The 24,097-nt window shown below is 37.2% G+C and overlaps 1 protein-coding gene across 7 annotated transcripts in view; it reads left to right on the top strand.

Annotated features, from left to right (window-relative positions):
* Nucleotides 1-24,097, top strand: part of ARB2A (ARB2 cotranscriptional regulator A) — a 207,503-nt gene that overhangs the window by 99,677 nt on the left and 83,729 nt on the right. For all 7 annotated transcript variants that reach the window (XM_083577048.1, XM_083577051.1, XM_083577053.1 and 4 more), the window contains one exon: nt 5,939-6,058. In XM_083577048.1, the coding sequence (XP_083433174.1) occupies nt 5,939-6,058 (120 nt within the window). The remainder of the gene's footprint in view (nt 1-5,938; nt 6,059-24,097) is intronic.

Genomic DNA, 24,097 nt, shown 5'->3' with positions numbered 1-24,097 from the left:
TCCCCCTTAGTTTGTCACGGGTAATAGTTGTGTCTTGGCTTCATTTCTTATTTTGCTGACTTCTCATATTTAATCTATATAGCAAGGTTCAGAAAGCGGAGACACTCCAGACGTTACTGGACTTTGTTGTTTAGTCGTTTAGTCGTGTCCGACTCTTTGTGACCCCATGGACCAGAGCACGCCAGGCACTCCTGTCTTCCACTGCCTCCCGCAGTTTGGTCAGACTCATGTTTGTAGCTTTGAGAACACTGTCCAACCATCTCGTCCTCTGTCGTCCCCTTCTCCTTGTGCCCTCCATCTTTCCCAACATCAGGGTCTTTTCCAGGGAGTCTTCTCTTCTCATGAGGTGGCCAAAGTATTGGAGCCTCAGCTTCACGATCTGTCCTTCCAGTGAGCACTCAGGGCTGATTTCCTTAAGAATGGATACGTTTGATCTTCTTGCAGTCCATGGGACTCTCAAGAGTCTCCTCCAGCACCATAATTCAAAAGCATCAGTTCTTCAGCGATCAGCCTTCTTTATGGTCCAGCTCTCACTTCCATACATCACTACTGAGAAAACCATAGCTTTAACTATACGGACCTTTGTTGGCAAGTTACTGAACTACAGCTCCCAATTATCTCTTAGTTGCTATACTGAGTGGAGTTGATGGGGGGAATCTAACAACATCTGGAGGACCCCAGGTTCTTCTTGCACCCCACTATATATAATTAATTAGCCAAATCAAAGCAGCTCTTGTTACCATTTAGAGCATTCTGGCTCTAAAACAGACAGATCAGGTGTCTGGAAACCCACTATCATATCAGGATTGTGATAGTCATCCATATATATAATTTTTGTCCCAAGCATCTGATGATCATAGGTACACTGCATGGATGCTTGATTTAACATTAGTGGCAGTCATGAATAAATTAATTTGTCCAAGCATTTTCTGAGCACTTATACTACCTGGTAACATTTCACACTAAATCTTAGGTACCTGTTCATGGATTTCATGTTCTTCATAGACCTGCATTCTGCTCACGTCTGACATCTGCTCATCAGGCCACTCTTAAATTGCTCTACCTTGCCTTCTATAAAGTGCCCTTGTTCCAACTGCCCTGTTTTCCTCCATGATTGTTGGTGATATGCCCTATTTGAACTGGTACTACAGCTCTCCATTATGTTTATTCTATTCTTATTCTGTGTCAAACAGGACTGAAAAATACCAGTGGGATCAATAACTTAGTTACACTGAATAGCAGACTAGAATAGTAATGATTAACACATTAGTGACAATTCTCAATTCAAGGGGCATCCAGAGCGGAAGGTGCAACTATTACAATGCAGTAAATGTCTTATTGGCATTTTACATGGTTAAAGCAAAACCTGTTTTGAACTTTTGAATGAGCTTTGATGAAAAAAGAGATTATGGACAATAACCTGTTTGCTTCATTTGGATAGCATCTATCTGAATACTAAAAAAACATCAGTATGTACACTGAGATATTTTATTGCTGGACTCGTGTAATCATAACTTGGTGTTGGTTATATAGGTTTTGTGTTTAAAATACTTCGACTTCTATCTATATAGTTTCTAAAGTGAGTGTATTCTGATGAATGAAGCTCGCATTCAGCAAAACTAATTGCACTTTCCACAGGAAATCCTGTCTAGGCTGAATCAGGTGTGTGAAAGGGTGACAGATTTCCCACATCCTAATATTCCATCCCAATTATGCCTTTGCTTCTTCCTGCATTGGTGACCTCTATTGTGAAGTAAAATTTCTGTCTACGCCATTTTATGGGGGTTTGTATCCAACAGTTATGTGAGCAGAGATCAGCTTGTGCAACAGACCTTTCTCTTCCCCCATTCAGCCCATCACTTTCCAGAAAGCTCTCTCCATGTGTTGAAAGTGAGGCTTCTGAGCAATGGGAGTTGTGTCATGTGTGGCTGTGCTGTGAGGAAGAAATTGCTCAAAATTGAATGGATGGAGCTAAAACCTAAGATACCAAACTTTTCCCTTTTTTAAAGAAAGGTAGCCCTTATTGCCATACACATTGATTTATACACATCAATAAATGTTTCTGGACATGGATAGCGTGTACCAGGAAAGCTGTGTTCCCATGCAAATTGTTGGCATCCAGCAGTTCAGATTAACATTTCAGTACATGGCACTGGGTTACATACATAGAAAAGAGCGTATGTAAATACCAAGTGCGTATCTGAAGTCATGCTGTAAAAACCAAGAGGTTTAACATGTTGTTGAAACAGTTTCAGTTTGCTTTTCAACTGTGGAAATGCTGATTTGACTATGGTCTACTTCTTGGGAGAAAGTTCTCTAGTTTTGTATTTTGAAATTATCACGATTGAGCTCCTTGAAAACATTGCAGGATTTCTATCTGCCTAGCAACAGGTTAGCAGAACAAAAAAAGAAAAAAAGAATCAGGATAATTTGGCATCAAAGCAGGAAATATGTGAACCTGTCACTGTAAGCAGTCTCAAAGGGCAAACTGCTTTGCTGGAGCTAATTAACCTTAGGAAATAATTACACAAATATGCAAATGTTGTTTAGATAATTCCATGTGTTATCAGCTCAGGTAGTCCATCATAACTGCAGACCTTGCAATGCCTAGGTATTAGTATCTGGTGTAGTTGATAAGGCTTTGGTTTCTGCCTGCCTTCAGCTTGGTATTTAAGAATTAATGATGGCAATATTCCATTCATGATTTTAACCTGCATTTTGAAATCTCCAGAAAACACTGTATATACTGTATGCACACTGCTTATCTGTGGACACTAATGGTTTGATTCATTAAAATGTTATATGCCTCGCTGGTCTTACTTGTCAAACAATGCTGTGTTTGGTTTTTTTAAAAAAGACTAAAATAATATTGCTTAATGTGTAATATAACCCAAACAAGCTGACTAGATATGTTTCTAAAATGCCTCATTTTATATACAGTGGTACCTCTGGATGCGAACGGGATCTGTTCTGGAGCCCCGTTCGCATCCTGAAGCAAACACAACCCGCGTCCGCGGGTCATGATTCGCCGCTTCCACGCATGACGTCATTTTGAGCGTCTGCACATGCACGAGCGGCGAAACCTGGAAGTAACGCACTCCGTTACTTCCAGGTCGCCACGGAGCGCAACCCGAAAAGGCTTAACCTAAAGCGACTTCAACCCGAGGTATGACTGTACAGGAAATTTTCTTTGAATCTTGCAAAGGTCCTGTTGAAATTATCCTGGTGAAAGCCAGTAAACTTCACAATGGGGTAGTTTCAGTTATATTTTTCTCAAGAATAGTAGATACAAAAATGGATAGAGAAATGTTTTTCTCATTCATATAAGGGCAGAACCTCTGGTTATCCCATCAAGCTAAATGTTGGGAGATTTCAGGGCAGAATTTGCTTCCACAAGCTGGGGTGATGCCTACCAGCTTTAAATGGTGATTAGACAACTTCATAGAAGATTATGGCTTTCAGTGGCTACTAGCCATAATGGGCTATTTACTACCATGTTGGGTTCTGAATGGTAGATAATAGTAACATTAAAAAATCCATGTTCTTCAAATACTAAAACAATGATCAGCTTGGCCAGCCAAACACTTGCCAGAAAAGAAAGGTATTTGTTAGAAAGCAAAAAAGCAAGGTGGGAAGGCAAAGACAAGGTGAGGTGGGCCTGGGCCTTAATATGCAGAGTTCCAAAGCTTAGTGTGACCATACAGAAGGTTCCTTCCTATGTTCCTGCCAAAAATTAAAGCTGAGATTCTCCTCTTTCAAAATAAGTGTTCCTTATTTGCTACTCTTGTTTGTTACTCTTCCCTATTTTATTGTATTCATTAAGCACATATCACTTTACTCTGGCATCAAATACAAGGTAAGTGGGGCAAAATTGCACAATTTTCTGCTACAGAATCCTATAAAATTAAGCTCCAAGGCAGATAAGGAAAAGTACCAAATGACAGTATTGTCTATTTTCCCTATTAATTAGGAATTACCAGTTCTTCCTAGCAGCAAAATAAGCAGGTTCTGCTTAGACCTACCTATACAAAACCATTAATAATAATGTAAATATAATTAAGCATGTTGTGTTTAACTGGTATATTTATTAATATCCCACCCTTGTCTGGTATAAATCTTGTGGTCTATAGAACATTCAAAAGTTAGAAATAAAAAACCTATTTTTTCTGTACACTTTCCCTTAAATAACTAAACTAATCATTAAATATGCACTGTAACTTTTCATTTTATGGATTTTATATGTGATCAAATAATCTTTTATTATTTTTTCTTAAATAATCCAAATTTCCCTTATCTTCTGAGTAGTCTTTCATTGAATTTCCAGCTCACTGGATTGACAGGTGCTCAATATCTGATATGTCTGATAATTTTAATAGTTACTGACAGATAGTAAGATGTACTAATTCTGCCTTCTCCTAGTAAGAGAACTAAAATAAAAGATAATAATTAAGAATAAAGCTTTTAAAACTTATCACTGCATTAAATGACTTGTTAAATTCTATTCATAAAGTGTTAACTTGTTTTTTCCCCCCAAAAGAGACATGAGATTTGTCTAATTAGGCAGGAATTTTAAGGTTTTAAACCTTTTGTGAAAAGAACAGGTTCATTAGATTGAACAAGGAAGACAAAGCCAGTAGTTACAGCTGCCTCCTTTCATCCACAAATTAAAATGAATAGGGATGGTTCTACCTTGCATTCTCTATCTCCTACGTCTCATGGGCTTTAGGTAAGGTAGACCCTGCATTACTATTTAGCTTCCCATAGCTGGAATTTAAAATGTTTCTATCAACTTCTCCTTATTTTTCTGCTACAGATTTTGGTAGAACTTGACATTAAGGTTGACCTCAGGCTGCTACCAACACTATCTACCGTATTTTTTGCTCTATAAGACTCACTTTTTCCCTCCTAAAAAGTAAGGGGAAATGTGTGTGCGTCTTATGGAGCAAATGCAGGCTGCGCAGCTATCCCAGAAGCCAGAACAGCAAGAGGGATTGCTGCTTTCACTGCCTAGCGATCCCTCTTGCTGTTCTGGCTTCTGAGATTCAGAATATTTTTTTTCTTGTTTTCCTCCTCCAAAAACTAGGTGCGTCTTGTGGTCTGGTGCGTCTTATAGAGCGAAAAATACGGTAATTCTCCTTTTTCCCTATAAAGCTCTTGTGCAAGTTTCCTGCATGTTGTTTCCCTAGTCTGGTGACGTAGAGCAGGTGATAGGGATCAGGTGCAGGAAAATACACAGTGCAACAACATCACTATATTAATCATATCATATTATCACAATATAGGTAAATGTTTGTTTCAGTGGGACAGCTGTTGAAAGGAATTAGATGGTCTATGACCATTGTATTTCAGATGTAATAGGTTTTAAATGTTACCTTAAAGTGCATAATACAGAGGAATGTAAAACTAAACAATGATGCCTGAGAAAAGATTAGGGTAGGGTACGTGTTGCAAAATAATTGTGATTATCAGTTTCTTTCTGTTTTGTACTTGCCTCTGGTCAGTGTGTTGCAGCTACAGTTCTTCATTCTTCCCACTCTTGTTTGTTCTTTGATTTTTCTCTTCTTTAAAAGCTCCTTAAAAGTTAACTTCTTTTGGCCTTGCTATCTCTCTTTTACTTTATATTTCCTTCTGTTTCTTTAAAAAAAGCTCCCTATTTTATAACATGTGCAAGTTATGATGTTCCATTTTCTTCTTAGTGAATGTACTGCATGTTAGGAAGGGGGTTGTGTGTGTCTGTTTAAAGAAGTGTGTGGTGCATATCTGCATATTATTTCTCTCTTTTTAAAAAACCCTTCTTACCCATTGTGTTTCTTGTCTATTTGGATTATAAGCCTCTTGGGCAGGAACATTTTGTTTACTTTTTTAAAAAAGCATCTAGCATATCTCAAGCTCCAAATAAATAAGCATGATCATAATTAGTGTTATCTTCACTTTCTAGGAAAATGGCTCTCCTGAAGAACATGCAATTTACATATGGGACCACTTTATCTCCCAATCAGCAGCTGAAAATGTTTTTTTTGTGGCTCACAGTTATGGTGGACTTGCATTTGTGGAATTGGTGAGTATTGCTGTTTGGTTATTCCTTATTTTCTTTTGTTCACATAGTTGCCAAAGTGTTAGGTATTGTTGTTTTTAAGTATGTGGACTTAAAACCATATTTCCTTTATATGCTATGGCTATGTTCATTCATTTTTCCCCCTTTTGCTAAGTAAAACAAGGCTGGATAATCTTTTTTGACCCAAGAGCCACGTTGACAGTCAGGCACCCTTAAAAGGGCCACATGCCAGCCGTAGACAAGGCAATGTATACATGCATATATATATATATATATATATATATATATATATATATATATATAGACATACAGAACTCTATTTCACTCTTTCACACTCTCATTTTTTCACATATGCACACATACACAAGCAGCCACACCCCCATGCATACAATCTCACACACAAACATACATACATACAAACAAACACAGATGCACACATGCAGCATTTCCATCCATCCAGATCATTCTGTGCAAAGTAAAATATGACACTTCTTCCCACCCTCCAGTCTACCACTGTGCCATAGGGCATAAAAATGCAGGCTATTATTATTATTATTATTATTATTATTATTATTTTATTTATTTATTTATTTATTTATTTATTTAATAAATTTTTATGCCACCCTCCTTCCGAAGATCTCAGGGTAGTTCACAATCTTACAAACTAGTCATGCCTATATCCCCCTCATTTCCAGCCCCTCATTCTTTCCTGCTACTCCAAACCCCTCTAAACATATCACATTTCCTTCTCTTAGTAGGGAGGCAGAAGTGATGGCGAGAAAAATGGCCCTCTCCCCCCAGATCGTTCTCTTTCTTTTCCTCCTCCTTATCCCATCCTAATCAGGGTACATGGTGTTTTATGGGACAGTTGTTTGTTTAAGGGAACCTTTTGTATTTACATAGGGCGATCAAGGATGGGATGAAAGGACACTACTTGCCCTGTTCTTTTTATACACTCACATGCTCTTGTGAAGGGAAGTGGGGAATGGTGTAGGAGGCTGCTATGGTGATGGCTTTGGATGGCCGAAAAGAAGTAATAGAGATAGGCAGGAAGAATCACTAGACTCCTTCCCTCAGTCCTTGGATTTATTTGCTACATTTATATCTCACTTTTCTTCCTAGGATCTATGCGTGAACAGAGAGAGGAAGTTCATGGGTTGGGAAACTCGTTTCTTGATTTGAGGGCGGGTCTTGTGAACTCCTGGGATTTGTATTCAAGCTAGGCTCAGTTGAAATTTCACAACACCCATAGTAAGATCCTTCCCTTTATCTCAGACAATATTGGAAGGGCCTCCATTAGAGTAATGAGAATCAGAACAACCTGTAACTAGATAGAATAGTGTGGGCGATTGGACATAGGACATGTTTACATTTTGGAATTTTGATCCTACAGGCATCTAGAAAAGTTTTGCCCATTTTAAATGGGTAAAAGGACTGAAAATACCTATATGGCCCTTGGCTCATACAGTTTATTTCTCTTTATCTCGGACCTAATAAAATTAGTCCTTGTAGGAGTGTTAGTAATGTTCTTGCTTCTGAGAATTTGTAATATACTTGCATATCTTGGGATTTCCCCAGCCTGCTTATACCTCTCCCTTGTCCATGGATAGTGTTATTTTTACTATGTAAGGATACATACGCATTCAGTTTGCTGTTAATAAACAGTATAAGATATTGATGGATTAGTATCAGCATTCTCAGTTGACATATCTTTTGTTCATGCATTTTGTCTGTGGGTATTTATACCGGAGAACAAAATGATGTGATATGACTACAGTACTGTGTTTTATTTTTATTGTATGTAAGAATGAATGATAAATATGTGGGCATTTGACTGTTGCAGAAACTGAAATAGAAAGCATACTGGACCATATTGCTTTGTAATTCTTTGAAGTTGTATGGGTCTCACACCCTTTGGTTTCCATGCGATTGGGGGGGGGGAGGATTGCCAAGAGTGGCTCCTGTTGCTTTAGCACTTTCTGACTAGCAGCTTTAATGATGTAAAGTAAAGCATTGCTCTTTTGTTTTTAGACAAGATATTAAACATGCATGCGATGATTCCGATATTCAGTTTGGCTTTTTGCAAGTTATTCCTCCTGTGAATGAGTATGTCATGAGTTGCATAGTATAAGTAGGAGATGTCACTGTTAAACAGTGCAATCATACAAATGTCTCTGTGGCTTCCTCTCAGGTAAGGGGGCATAGGATCACAGCTTGAGTTGTCCCCTATGGCTGTGAAAACCTTACCTATATTTAAGCTTATTTGAGGTAGCTCAATACAAACTTGGGTTTCTTTCACTTGTTCTGTTGGGCAACCGACAAAGTATATTACTACATTTTGTATTGTATTATGCTTGTGGCTGTGAAGGCTTTCCATAAATAGTGCATATGTTAGGAGGTGAGTGAAGTGGAAAGAAGGAGGGGAAAGAGGGAGTGAGATAGGGGAGATTCCAAAATCATTCTGTTAGCAGTTTTGTGGGGGAGAAATGGCTTGATTTTAATTTTTGTTGCCATTTCACTTGGTAGGGCTAAACCCTGGTTGACTTAATGGACCAGCTACCACTGTCCCTAGCTATAATTAAAAAAAAAAAGGCAATACACAAAAACAAAGTTTGTGTGTGAGAGAGAATTCAATTCCTTTTAAAGTGAATGCTTTTCTAGGCTTTTGTGTGTGCTGTGCAATTGCACCTAGTTATTGAGGGGAAATATTGCTTTCTTGTAGTGTCACAGTTGATATTAAGCATAAGACAAAAGCAGTTACGGTAACAACAACAAAAGTCTTTTACCAAATCACATCTCTTATGTTTTCAAATTTGCAGCTCTAAGGTGGTAGGTAGTATGTCACAATTTGGTTCAGTGCACCAAAAAACAAGTTGAGAAACTTATTAAATGCCAAAAAATTAACAAGTGTCTAGATTCGAGGCCTTTTTTGAGCTTGAGGCCCTAGGCTAAATGGCCCTCCTGACCTTGACTACACCCATAGTTAATAGTATGAATGCACCAGTTACATGGTAGGGAACCAAAATACACTTTTAAAGGTCATTTAGTTTTATATTTATTTTGTTTTATAATGGAGATGGATGACATTATGAATTTTACATGTAGAGGTGGTACTCCTGTATTGAAAATTGTTTGTTTTTAGTCCTTTACTGCTTGGTAAATAAAATGAACTTTTGGTTTTAGAGATGATAGGAAAGTGATGCTCCTGTGATACTTTGTTTTCTAGACTTTGATTAGTATGTATCCGGCACAACTAGGCAATGAATAAGAAAGATGTTCATTTGTCACATGGTTTCCCAATTTTTCCAGTGCTGGAACAAGTTTTCCTATTTCAGAAAGCAATATGCTAATTGTTCTTGTTGCTTCACTGTTTCTCCAGCCGTGTATTGTGAATGACGAACAGAAAACAGAGAATTATCTGTCTAGCCTCCCAAATATTTGACTGACATGATCAGCTGTAATTTTTTACATTTTTATCACCCTTTGTAACCAGAAAATATTGTCTTGTCTAGTCAGTGCTATGCAGAAGTAAGCAGTAAAAAGACCTTCCACGTTTTCAAAAGACGTTATTAACAATTAACATTTTAAATGATACATATAATTTCCCCATATATTGTAATGATTTATGTTTTTAGCAGACTGTTAATTTGAGGAACTCTGTTGGCAAGAGATGGAACACATTCAGTTTGTTAATTCTTAATTTTAAAAATAGAAATGTTTGCTTGAAGTATTAAGATTCAAAACCGTTTTGAACTAAAGCTTCCCCTCTCCCTTTTCGGTCACTGGCTTGAGATGGCATGGCTAACAGATGACCAATGTGTCATTCCCATTTTGCTTGTTTCTCTTGTCACGCTGGTGGATATTTCTCCACTTTTGTTCTACTTTAATATGAAGCACACAGATGTTTCAGAACAAGATTTGACTTCTGACCTTGGGGCTTCTAGGGTCAGGGTACTCAGGGCCTGTGAAATTATCACAAGCAGAGCTAAAGTTTTTCTCCATCGCAGGAGGAAGTAAGCAGTAAGTAAGAAGTTAAAAAGGAGCTTTGTCAGATAGACAAGATGGTCTCAGTAAGGGTCAGCTTCTGTAGTCTGCTATCTCTGCAGGAGGTGTGTGCATGGGAGGAAGAATATAATATATAGCCACTGGGACATCACATATCTATCACACGTGCAAAACTAGTTCTGAAGAATACATTTCACAGAAGATAACCGATTTAAGAAAAGATCTATACTATGGAAAAGAGTTTTAACAATGTATTTAATATATTTATTTGCTGTAAGTACAGGCAACCTGAATGATTGATAAATCAACTGTTGAAATACTTCACTTTTTCCAAACATTTGGCTTTTTTTGTCCTTTAAAAAACAGGAATGTTTATTGAGTGAAAAATATATTTAACAGTGAGCTACAGTGGTTCTTGTCTTCTTAAATAATTTATTTCCAAATATTTATTTAACGGTTTTTTGTGATATTTAAGTGCTGCTAGGGAATACATGCTCTTTTTCACTAAGCCAATTCAAACAATCATTTCAGAAATGTAAGAGTCACCATGAAGTAACTATTGTACCTTAGAAACAGACATACAAAAATGTCCCATGGAATAGAGCAGTGCAAACTGGTCTTTTAGGGCAAATAGGGGGCTGCCCCCAGCAACCTCACTCTGCTCTCTGTCACCCTAGCTGCTTCCCTTCATAATTGCATCCAGTCCAGTGTGTGGCGCTGCCTGTCAGCTTCCTCCTTCTTAGTCTCATTTGAGGAGTTGGAACTTTAGGTAGTAACCACTATGCTCAATAAAGTTTTGATTATTGAATCATTTTGCATACAAAAAAATAAACCTGTAAACTTTTCAGATATTTATTATACAAGCCCCATGTAAGAGCAGGATATGCATTTAAAACCTATGCACAGATAGATATAGTGATATTGTTATATACATCTAAGAAATACATATATAAAACCATGGTTTTCCAAGCAATATTGTTGCTTGAGGTCACTTGCTTAAGAGTTGGACCGACTTTGGTAAACCAAAGCAAATCACCCATCTGCAAGCTTTGCAGCTCAATTTCAAGTTAAGGTAACTAAATTGGAGCCCCTACATAGCAAGAGTTTAGTTTTGAAGTAGTTTCTTAACAACATTTAATTTAACTATTTACCAGTAAACTAAGCAGGAGATGCCAAATTAGGACTTTCTGAGTAGAACAAGACTTTTAACCTATTTTGAACCTGTAGTGTGACAACCTGTAGCATCTGTTGTAGGAGGAGGAGTTTCTAGCTTGCTGTGTTTGGAATTTTGATCAAAATGAGTGCAAACATTAAAATAGTTATCTTGGCTTTCTTGGCTTCACATTAATATTCCAATGAGAGGATGAGCACTTCAGTGGGGCAGGGGTAAGGGAAGAACTACATAGTGAGTTCTTAGAGGAAATACAGTGAGCCTACACTACATCATACTGTGTGACAGCCCACTAAGCTCTCTTGTTATTGTACTGAGGAGCTACTGTTCTCCAGCCTTTCAGGGTTCATAGATTACAAAATAAATAACTGAATGTGACTCAATATGTGTGGGAAATAAAATTTCACCAATAAATATATCTAAATAAACTGTTTTTAACATGTTATGTAAGAACTAATAATAATTATTAATATAAGCCCACTGGGCAGCTTACAACACATTAAAAAATTGTAAAACATTAGACATAATTTTTTTCCTGATACAGGGTTGCTTTCAAATGTGAACTAATGGTAAGACTGAGAAAATGTAAGATACACAAATTAAAAGTTTGAAATTAAATTTTAGGCTAATAGATAATTAAAAGTAAATTACTGTTCTCATTATACAGTACCAAAAATAGATGTGTGTCATAGCATTCTTCTTATGGAATTTCAAAATTCTAACCATATCACATTTTTTTTTCATATTTCCTTTTATACTGTCATTGAAATAGAGATTATTACTTACCCCATAGCTCACCTCTTGCTTTGCCTACTGAGAGCTAGACATAGATAGCATGGTTCTAATTAAATTCTTAGTACTATGAAGTATGTAAATAAAGAGAAGCTCCATGTTTAAAGCAACTTCTCAAAGGAATGTATTAATTTTTATGTACTACCATTGATATGTGTACTTTAGAGAGGAACAAAATTAAAAAGGCCCCAACCTTGAAGAAGTTAGAATGGAAATTTTAAAAGAACAGGAGTAGGGGGGGGCACAAATGCAGTAGGGGAAGCATTTTCCCAAAGGCAGTTTATTTAAAATAATTATATCTTGCCTTTCTTCACAACACACCTCTAAGGTGGCTGATAATAAAGATTAATACATAAAGAAAGGGCAGTATCCAATACCAGTCATACTCGGATCCATTGAAATCGTTGGCATTAAGCCCATTTATTTCAAAGGGTCTACTCTGAGTATGACTTAGTTGGCTATCACCAACTTTTTAAAAGGCATTGGTAACATCTGAAAATACTGGGGTGAATGATGGAAAAGCTGCATTCTCCTGGTCTAAATATTGCTGCTGGTATAACTGTTGCTCTTTGAAGTTCCATATTGACCATGGAAACAGTAACTCTCTTACCCTAATATGTGCAATGTAGTAATCAGGACCAAAAAAGACCAGAAAGCACCAGATGTGCTAGGGCTGCTTTTCAACCAGGCAGCTGGACAATCAAGAGCTTTTCCCTCTTTCTGGTGGCAAGACGATCAAGGAAAGGTTTGAATGGGGGAGGAAATGATGATAAATGTCCACTCCCCTTCAATGTTGCCACTGCTGGTGATGAGGTGGCTGTTTCAGTTGCACATGTGTACAAGTTACTCATACTTCATTTCCAATGCGGTTTTCCTATATGACCCCACTTCATACATCTGCAGAGTCCAAGAATGGGAAACAAATTGCTACTGGTTTCTAAGATTGTTTCAAGGCACTCACCTACCATGGTGGATATTGGGAGTCTGAATTGAGAGCAACTGTAGTATTTTAGAAACCAAATACTGATAAAAGAAACTAAATACTGATAAAAGAATAGACATAGAATAGCTACATGTATTTCAAGGTTTGAGGCCTAGTGTGAAACCTAGGGGGATTTGTTGTTGTTGTTGTTAATTATTATTCTTTGAAGGTTGAAGGGAAGAAGCAATAGTATTGTAACAGAGTGAATATCAAAGAAAGCCTCTGTAGTGCAAGGGCTTGAACATGCACACAACTGTTTCTTGTTTCCCCACTTCACCTGTGGTGCAACACTGCAAAGAGGTTGTTGCCAAAGTTTTCCCAACTTTTGGAGGCAGAGGTCCTAGGGTCAAATCCTGACAGCTCCAGCTAATAGGATCTGGGAGCTCTGCCTGGTGCCTAGGAGAATGTCTGTGAGAGCAGATGATTCTGGGCTAGATGGAGCACTTTTGATGGGAATGAGGCATGGACTTGCATGCTCTCTCCTCCACACTTCTCTGGTACACCATAAAGAGGGGAGTCAGAAGCTTTTGTTTCCAGTTTTAAATTAACCACAGTTTGATGTAATGTCCAGATTGGGAAGAACTTCAGTTAGTTTTAACTATGGTGTGTCTGAACAAGTCATGTTGTAAGGCACATTTTGGAATGGGCTCAGACAAATCATAGTTTAAACTAACTAGTTTGTCCTGGTTTGGGGATAAAGACAAATCATAAATAGTTTAAATTCAGAAGTAAATACTTTTGTTCTCCTCACTATGATTTAGCATTGCACATGAATGAGGCCACTTTAAGGCATCTCCATATGTTCATATATGTTGTTCATATGGTTTTTCTTCTTTGGTCCTAATGTGAAAGCTATTGAGCAAATGTACTTTCACTGTTAGTTGGATAAGCTGTGTCATTGACATGACTGCAGGCAAATCCAGTGTAAAAGAAATGTTTTGTGAGAATCAGGCTTTGAGACAATAATGAGAATCAGAGGGACAACGATGTTGGTTTCTATTTCCCTCACTGAGCAGCAACTGCAGTCGCAAGACATTGTTTTGCATTCCACAGTCAGAGTTACTGTTGGATTCCCACGGGAATGGGAGACTGGATGTGACGTACACTGGTTTCCTGTTTTTCACTGTTCTCTCGGTGTTCTTTGTTTCCGAGAGGAGTTGCTTCTCTGCTCTCGCAGAGGCAAGATGCATGTTTGTATTCTCTCAGCATAGAAGTGTAAATAAAGTTGGGAATGTGGATACCGCTGTGTATGACGACGCTCTGCTTGGGCTCAAGATAAGACGAGCCTGTATCAGCTTCAGCTTCAGATGGGCCGAAGCTGGTCAAAATCTCACAAACGGGACATGCTAGAGTTATACAGTACACTTAACCATAAAGTCTTGGACTCTGAATTATTAGTGTTTGTCAAAGCAGTAATTCAGAAATAGACTTTTGATGCCAATACTATATTGGCTGTTTAAGAAAAAGTCAAGTACAACAAAAAAATAGTATATACTGTAAATGCAATAGTTAGCCCATACAACTCCATATTCAGTGTATCCAGAGGTTAATATTGTTGCTAACCAGAGATCACAGGGACTTAAATTTGAAATCAATAAAAAGCATGCTAAATCTTTTTGATTACACTAAACGTATCCATGCTTCTGTGCATCTTAGTGTTGCTTAGCTATTTGAAAATATTGAGTAGTTTATAGTTGACCCGTGTGTTATCTACCAATTAACATAATTATAAAGACACTTGGTATAAATCCTTAAATGCTGACTTGATAAACCTATTACATAAGATGCTGAATGACTACCCACACTGCTGTGTGCTGCGCTTTTATATCTAATCCTCGGCTGAGTAGTCTTTCATGGCACAGACATGGTGGAAAATTAATGTAGTTCTGATAAAACTGGACTATGTTCTGTTAAGATTAAAGTGTTAAAAGAGAATGGAACCTCTTTTTCCCCAGTCTAACTTCCTTATATTATACAACTTGTATCATTTTGTATCAATATAAAAAGAGGAGACTCCTGATTTTTTATTTTATTTTGCTCCTTCATTCCACATTCTTTATATTTCTTACTATGGGCCAGATTAACTGTATGTGTTAGCCAAGTCGCATTACCTCAGTTTATATTGATGGAAGATTTGTCCTAATATTCTAGGGTGTGGTCCAGTGATGTATCGGTGCAGCTTCACAGAAATCAAGTTTTCACCATTTCTCCTTCCAGTGAAAAAACACAGAAAAATGCCCAGGCAGCTTAATGAGACAGTGCAGGATAGGGAGGTCTGTGTATCTTTCCCATCTGCAAGTTGAGTTCCCTCTCTCTGTGCTATGCAACTAACTTGTGCTTCAGGTATGAGTAACTTGCCTGGCACCTGGAATATGTAAGGTGTCCACAGTTCCTGAAGTGTCTCTTCATACTGTCTTTGCCCATATCCATATGCTCACATGCATGTTGGGAAGGTTTTAGGGTCTGTCTTGACAATAAGATAAAGCAATAACCATTTCCCAAATCCCAAAAGGTGTCTGCCATGTCCCCACCCCCACCCCAGACTTCCCTTAATTTGTTTAAAGACTACCTTGCAAATGTGACTTGTGCTTTTATTGGCTGAAAAGGTGCCAGCTGTCACCCCACCCAGCATGAATAGGCTTAAAAATAGCCTGTAGCTAGGCAGCCTTTGCCCTCAGATCAGGACCACTCACGTTCCATCACAAGTTGGTCTGGGATCATCAGAAAGTCTGCAGTGGACTGCATGCTCTGTTATTACTCATAGGAGACCAGAAGCTTCTTTATAAATAACTAGGAAAGCACTCTCTTTATTTTCAATATTCTGCTTACCTGTTTGGCTCTTCCTTGTTATTTTTAACAGAACTTCATATCATTTGGCTCTTGGGGTCTGAAGTGTGCTTATGCCAAATTCTAGGATTGTTTTAGTGACAGGTAGTTAGCCATGTTGGTCTGTCGTAGTCAAAACAAATAAAAAAGTTCCTTCCAGTAGCACCTTAGAGACCAACTAAGTTTATTGTTTATTATTATTGTAATCTCCCATGTATCTTGCTGCTGAGAGCATACTACTTGGGTAGAAAAGTGGGATTTCATGGGGAAAAGAGCAGGATGTTCTGAATCTCAGAGTGGGGAAGGCATCTGTTGTTCCTCATAAACTGAGATAAAGAAAAGTAGGCAAACGTTCCCTATCCCCACTAACCCTCTGGCCTATCAACCACTAATCCAACACGCAGCACAAAACCTCCAGATAAAAACCTACCAAGCCAAAGGCCTACACTTTCTAAAAGACTTCTACAAAAACCCATAGCAACACAAGAACCACAAGACAAACTAAGGGACACCCAAATACCTTGGCTAACTCACCATCAACTACATGCCTTCTTAAACAACCCAGCAGTAAAATCAGAAGCCACTAGACCCTTGGCCACCTTCGAAAACCTGATAGCAGAGGAACATGGCAAGGGGATGGTAACCGCAATATACAAAGTCCTACAAGAGATATACAAAATAACTAAACAAGTATTAGAACTCACCCTAGAACTGGCCCTACCAGACGTCTTCCAAGTTTCATAATGACCGCTAACATTATACAGAGCTTATAACCCACCTACTCTCAACAGCCAGAAGCCTCATAGCCAGACACTGGAGAGACCTGTCAGGAGTAAACATGGACCAATGGTATCAAATTGTATGGGAAAAGCCTTACTAGAAAAGCTAACCAATAGACTGAAACTGACACGGGCACAAATAGAAGAGGATGCCTTCACCCTAGTATGGCTCCCCTGTATCACATACCAACAAGACAACAAGGATCCACCAACAGCATACAAATCAATCCTGCTTACTTGATCCAACAAGCCCTCCCCCCTCAGGAATACAAACAAGCCCCACTGCAGACAACCAACCACACCCTGCCCCTCAATACCTCTCACTACCAAGGAAATGTAATAAATGAATAGAAAGAGACACTGACACAAAAGTTGACACTGACACAAAACCCACTATGTACACTGTACAAAAGATATAAGCCTCACCACAACACCCCTCCTTTCCCCGCTCTTCTTCCCCAACCTTACACTGTACTCAACACTAATGTCTCACAACAAATGTAGCTGATATGTAAGAAAGACTGTACAACCTGAAAAAGAGACAAGGCATGGACCAGGAAAATCAGATAGATAGATAGATAGATAGATAGATAGATAGATAGATAGATAGAGTGGTACGTCTGGTTATGAACTTAATTCGTTCCGGAGGTCTGTTCTTAACCTGACGCCATTCTTAACCTGAGGTACCACTTTAGCTAATGGGGCCTCCCGCTGCCGCCGCACTGTCGCAGCGCGATTTCTGTTCTCATCCTGAGGTAAAATTCTTAACCCGAAGTACTATTTCTGGGTTAGCGGAGTCTGTTTGTAACCCGAGGTACCACTAAAGATAGATAGATAGATAGATAGATAGATAGATAGATAGATTACTTCTTTTGGAAGTAATTGGTTTTACCTCCCAGAATTCACTCTGCTTGGGGGTTATAGAGATTAATAAGGTGTCTGTTATAATTTTGAGGTGGCCTACTTTGCAAGGCGGTCGTGAAAGGAAGGGTATAAGAAAGTCTCCCTGCGTCTCCCTTGCATTTCACATGGTTTGGACAGGAACAGAAATAACATATATTTCTTTTCCAAGTCTCCATCTTGCAATATTTTTTCTTACTCCTCGAGCATTTTTAATTGAAGTACTGGAAATCTTTATACCTCCATGAAAATGGTCAGTCAGGTACTTGATTATTTGCTTTTTCATACAGTTGGAAAATCTGATGCTTTATTTAACATGGAAAGCATTTGAGCGCACCAACTGTTTTAAAGGTGACACAGCTTAGTGGTGCTATAGTATAAAATGAAACGATGTTAAGGGAAGAGTTGGGTTGACATCCTAAGTTGACATCGCATTTCCCATTTGAAAATTTAGAGTTTAGAGATCTGAAAATATAGTAGCATTTTAATACTCAGTTTCATGAAAAAAAAATTATTTTCCTTGTTCTGTCTTTGGTCTTGCACCTGAGCTGTTAGTTACCAAGGAACTTGATTATGCTATATTATTTGTTTAGGGGTATCTCTCTTCTATTTGTGCTCACCTAGCTGTTACTCCAATAGTATTCTTATATTACTGTTCTATTAAAGCTGGAGGGTATGTTGATCTTGTTTACAAACATCATACATTTTAGGAATTTGTTTTCAAAATGAATGATTATTTGTAAATTAAAAAATGTGTACAAATATTCAGGAGAAGGATTATTTGTTACTATTTATCCTTTTCAATTAATTGTATTATTATATTTGCATTGATGCAGAAGGTGGTCTGCCATCTAAGGTAAATTCAGCTTTACAGGTATTTTATTAGTCATATTAAATATGTTTTATATCTGTTGAAGGAAGAATAATACCCTTCTTTCTTTTATATAACCATTAGCTCCATTGAAGACCCCTTTATAATGAGGATGCAAATAAGTTGAAGCATATATTGAGAGTACATTTAAATGAAAGAGTCAAAAAAAATTAAATTTTTCAAATGTAATTAAAAGGCATTAATTCATTCCATTTCAAGAGGTACAGAGAAGTGTGCAGAAAGAACTGGATTTTTAAAAACCTGATGCTTTAAAAAGTTTTTATTCTCAGACCAATCTTACTAAATTAAATATTTTGATTTCTTAATGTTGCAAAAATGATACTGATAGTTCATTGTTATGTTCTTTAAAAACTGTAATTCAGTTTGCCATCTTACTCTATTGCTCTGTACAGACCTCCTGTAATTTTCAACTAGCTGTTGAAAATAACCTAGTTTAAGAGTTCAGCTGAGAACGTGAGGGATTCATCATTATATATTTACTGTCTGAGGCTGATATAGCTGTAAGGTTTTTCAGATCCAATTGATCTATTGCGCATGTTCCCTCCCTAGGTTGCAGGACGTGCTTCTATTTGCATAAGGCCCTGGGCAAGGTTCTTTCTTGCATTGATTGGCCTGTCCAAGGGAGGCTGATGTGTTCTTGCATTGATCACTTTGTCTTTTCTTGGAAGACAGTGTTACACTGAGTTCATCTCAAACATTCTAGGGAGAAGGTAAAACTTTACTGCAGATGTCTCAATTTTATTCAGATGTTCCTTTGAGTACAGGTTTGGTGTTTTTCTTCCAGGACACCTGTCTCTTTATTCTAATTTGAATATCTTTCTGCTTTTTGGTGTACTGTAGCCTGCATTATATTGAAAAGTTATGTGAAAAACAATTCCCAGCTTGTATACTATTTTTTCCATATTATTTTGGTTCAAAATAATGCATTTTGCTCCTAGCAAAAATAAATTACATTTTCTTAAGGATTTAGAAGCCTAGATATGAATTAACTCTGTTTTTGTTGGTGTCTGTTCCCTCTTCCCTTTCTAACCCTGAATTTCTTCAGTTTGAAACATTGAAACGTTATTCTTTTTCTTTTTCAAACAGCTGTAGAATACAGTGGTAGATAGGGATCTCAGTATTGATGTAGATAATGTTTGACTATCATGTACAAGTGAAATTGACAGTTACAAGTCGAAAATGCAACAGAATATTGCAGTGTGAATTCTGTTGTTCAGGGCTCTAGCCATTGCATCTCATTCCCCCCTGGCCCCCCTCCCCGAAACTATCAGTCAGCTTTCTATACCCACTGAGCATTCTCAATCCCCACTGTTTTGTTTGGGATTTTTTTTCCTCTCCATTTGGGTTTGTGGTGAGGGTCAGGTAGACTGGTGCCTAATTCAGATACATTAAAATCTTGGATTTCTCTATTTTCAGAAAAAAGTTCTTTTGACCCTGGAAACATTTGAAAATTGCCTATCAGTGTGAGCCCAGAAATGACCTACCCAGAGAATGAGATAGTTCTCTCTACCCTTTTTGTATCTACCTGTCTTTTTTGTCATCCTCAATTTCCTGCCACTCCTTTCCATTCCTTATCTGACATGGTTTTCAGGTCCCGTCCCCCCCCCCCCGTCAGTAATCATTTCATGGAGACTGAGCACAATAGGACATCCCTGACCCCATCTTCCCCCACTCTTTTTCTTCTTTTTTTTACTTCAGCAAGCTTTGAAGCTTTGAACCCATATCTGCTGATACCACCTTATGTGTGGATGTTGTTGTTTTGACTGCATAAGCAACAGCATGAATTGGCATTAGAATGTAAGATTATGTGTTCGTCTGGGTAAGACCATATTTTCCAACAATTTCCTTCTATACTTAATGGTGGCGTAAAACTGAAGTCTTAATCCACGATTGAATGGCATAAACCTGATTTGAAATTCTGTTTTGAAAGTGTTTACTTGGAAATAAACCTGATATAGTCATGAGAAGAACCCTGCTGAATCTGATCAAAGGCCTCTCTAGTTTTGCATTCTGTTCCCACAGTGGTCTGTTAGTTGCCAGTGAGTCAACTTTTGAAGGCCTGTAGAAAGAACGATTGGTCTTACCTGAAGGGTAGATTTGCGAGTAGGGATGTTGGAGCCAATGGAATGGGTCATGTCCTCCTGCCTAGCGTCACGTGACGAGGACATGAACCATCCCATTGGCTCCAGCATCCCACAAGGTGAATCCTATTTCTTACAATACTACTTGGTGATTATTCTGAACATCAACATTTAGTCAGAACCATACAAATCTGCTTGTGAGAGCCATCATCACTTAGTTGATTTTTCACATATCAGTTTTCGCTGCTGAAGACTGTTGTGTTTTAAAAGTGCCTTATATTTTTGGCATTGGGAACTGCTGGACCAAGTACAAAAACCAACACGTAACACAGATCATTTTTGTGACTTCAAGTCTCAATTAATTGACAAAGCAGACCCCATTGCAAAAAGATGCCTTTTATCCTAATGCACACAGTTATATATAAGAAACAAGTGCATCTCATGGGCATTTGTATCCCATTCAAGAATGCATTTTCATGCCTATTGGGTGTGGAATCCAGTGGGGTGTGAATGTTATGATCTGTTAATTTCTAATTTCTGTTCTTTCTAGGATGCAAATGATTTCTTGTGGCTCTGAAATTTGTCATAAATACTTTAAATAAAACAGTAATTTTTAATTGAAAAATAAGTTGGAGAAGCGTCATTAAAATGATCTTTTGCGACAATTCAGCATAAAATACATAGAGCATGATCCAGTCAAAGTTAAGCGCTTTTCAAATCTAGTTTGATTAGGAAACATTAAAGCATTCTTTCATGAAATCAACAGAATTGCTTCATGCTAACTATTTCACGTTCCTATTTTATTCACATTTGTATTCTGATTTTGTATCTTCATAAAAAATATATAATGGAATTTATTTTAGGGAAATAGGGAATTAATAGGGAATTTTTGTAATTCCCATTTTTAAAAATAGAACTTGGATAAGTGTAATTCAGCCCGTATGTATAAAATACCTCCATTATTATGCAAATACTGTATGAGCATAGCATATCCCAAGATGTCATTTGGCTATTAGGATCTTTAGAAAATGGCCTCTCAAGTCACAAAGCTCATATTCCTCAAGAAAGCAATATAATGCCTTAAAAGTACTATCCTTTTTCTATATGAATAATGAATGTAATAGGAAAAGCCATTATTAAAACGGGAGAATACATTGACCTGTGAGTTGTATGTGAAAACTGCAACTGCATTTCATATTTGTAGAAACTGCTGACAATTCTGCTGCACTAGCAACTGAGCATACGAAAATATTTTGCAATATTATGTAGTAAAGGAACTATCAGTAATTTTAGCTATCAGTATAAATATTTTTAATTGGAAGTATTGACAGACTATTTAATGTTTAGGCATATGATGATAATATATTCAGGTAATAAATATATTTGACACCATATAATAACTTTTATCATGTTTATCTTTGGCTGATTATATTAGTTAAATACAAAAATCATTTCATGAAGTTAGAAGCTGTTTTCTTTCCAAAGTTAAAATGTATCTTTCAGAACAAACAGGCAGTCAAGCAATTCAGCTGTGATTCAGAAAATCAGAATTGGAAGAATTATCATTGTAGGAATAAGACCAAACAAGTATATGGTAATACAGAAGGTCTGCTTAAAACTATTAAATTATAAAAACCTAAAATAAACTAAAATTAGAAAATATTTAAGATTGCTCAGCCTCCTGGGCCTGGCGGGTGGATTGTGTAGTCTATTTTGAGGAATTCCTACAAAATTAGCATTTAATTATGTGAAGTTGAGTTTTTTCACTCACATTTTTCCACTTAAGGGATATGTTGACCCCGTATGGATATTTGTTTGTGGTTTCAAAGGAATGCTTTGCACTTTACTAACTTCACAGGGCCATTGCAAACATTATGTTGGTGACCCCTTAACCAATCACCAGTGCTAAGCAACTGGGAGAGGGCCATGAGATCACACTCACATTCCCCTCTTCTTTCAGTGCAATTGCCCTGGTGTTTTCCTTGTCTGTTTTAAGCATGGTTATGCATTAACCATGATGCGTGATAATTAGGTTCCTTCTTAACCAGGGCTTGTTAACTAGCTCTAAACTCTACTTAAGTGGGAAGCTTGGCATTAGAATTGGTTGATATCAATGCCAATGTAATATGTAACCATGGTTAAGGGTGGAGGAGGTAATCCACATAGAGGAGGAGCTAATATATGGAATATACAACCCTGGGTCTGATATAAAAAAAATGAAGTTAAGGCATTACCAGTGTTATGTCTCTGCCACTCCATAAAGGGTAATGACAGGCATCCTTGATTTTAGAGCCAGAAATACTTTATTATTAATAGTTTTTGTATAATATCAACATGTAAAACATCTAGGGTTGAATACAACTAAATTATAGGCAGTCAACCCATTTAAATCAATGGATTTGCATTAGCCATGTCCATTGATTTCAGTGGATCTGATTAGTTTGATTCATTGCTTTATAGAGGACATATATTTGTGTATATTGCCATAGAGAAAAAATATTTCTGTATTTGAGATATTATTAGCTGAGTAAAAGGTTATAGGGTGATTATTTTTTCTCCATGCCTTGCAGTGAAACAGTCATGTTTGATTGTCTTATTGTGATAAATATGATGTTCAGTGCTTTGTACCCAAAAGCAGTTGCTTTGTCAATCATATTCAGTATCATGTCTCTTGATTAATATAAAATGAATTAAGTGAGAATGGTCTATTTAAAACAAACAAACATTGCATCATACTCTGAATACTTCGGTGTATTGCTTGACGAAATGTTATATTTAAATTTGCTTAAATCTTTATATAGGATTAACCTGGATTATATACAGTCACTGTTGCTCTCGAATGTTACATTAAGCCATTCTTATTTGCCTTTATAGTTAGTTTACAGTGATCCGAAGTTAATAGAAAGAGTTGCACTGCTTATTACAGTAAATGTATCTATTTCACGTGGCTGCGGTTTCTATAGTGTAGATGCATAAATCCCTGATATCTCATGACCCTCTTAGATTGCAGAGTTTTACTCCATATTTCTTTTCTCTTTGTGGAAATAAATGAATAAACATATCTGTATTATGATGATAATAATGCAAACCCGAAGTGCATATGTGGCAAGTACAGTTTTGTGTCGTTGAGACATTCAGTTACAAGTCAAGTTCCTGCCTGTTTAATTATGGCCACAGTATTTTGAACAAGGGAGAAACAACTAGATAATTACTCGAATGTTCAGGAGGACTGCATGAATCTGGTAGAGCTGAAGACACACCATGTATATATAGTTAGTGGGGAAGATTAAAATTTAAGTGTAGAATTTTTTTTTAAGATGGCTTATTCTGAAATAATCTTAATTTGCTTCTTAACAATATTTTAAGCAACATTCTAGCACTTCATGATTGAGTAGGCACCTAGTACTTAAGAAATAGTAATTTATGAAAAAAAACAAAAATAACTATTAGATACATTCTCGCCATTTCCCTTCTGCCACCAGCTTTCTAGCTATATATCTGTATACCCTCATTATAGAGTATGTTTGGAAAATTCTTTGAATTCTTAAACAGTTTTAGGACAATAATTGTTATAACATCAAAGGCCTATTGATGCTGTTAATGCAGAAGGTGTC

This window comes from Podarcis filfolensis (genome assembly GCF_964270895.1).
Source record: "Podarcis filfolensis genome assembly, chromosome: 11".
Lineage (NCBI taxonomy): Eukaryota > Metazoa > Chordata > Lepidosauria > Squamata > Lacertidae > Podarcis > Podarcis filfolensis.
This window is presented reverse-complemented; position numbering and strand designations above follow the sequence as displayed.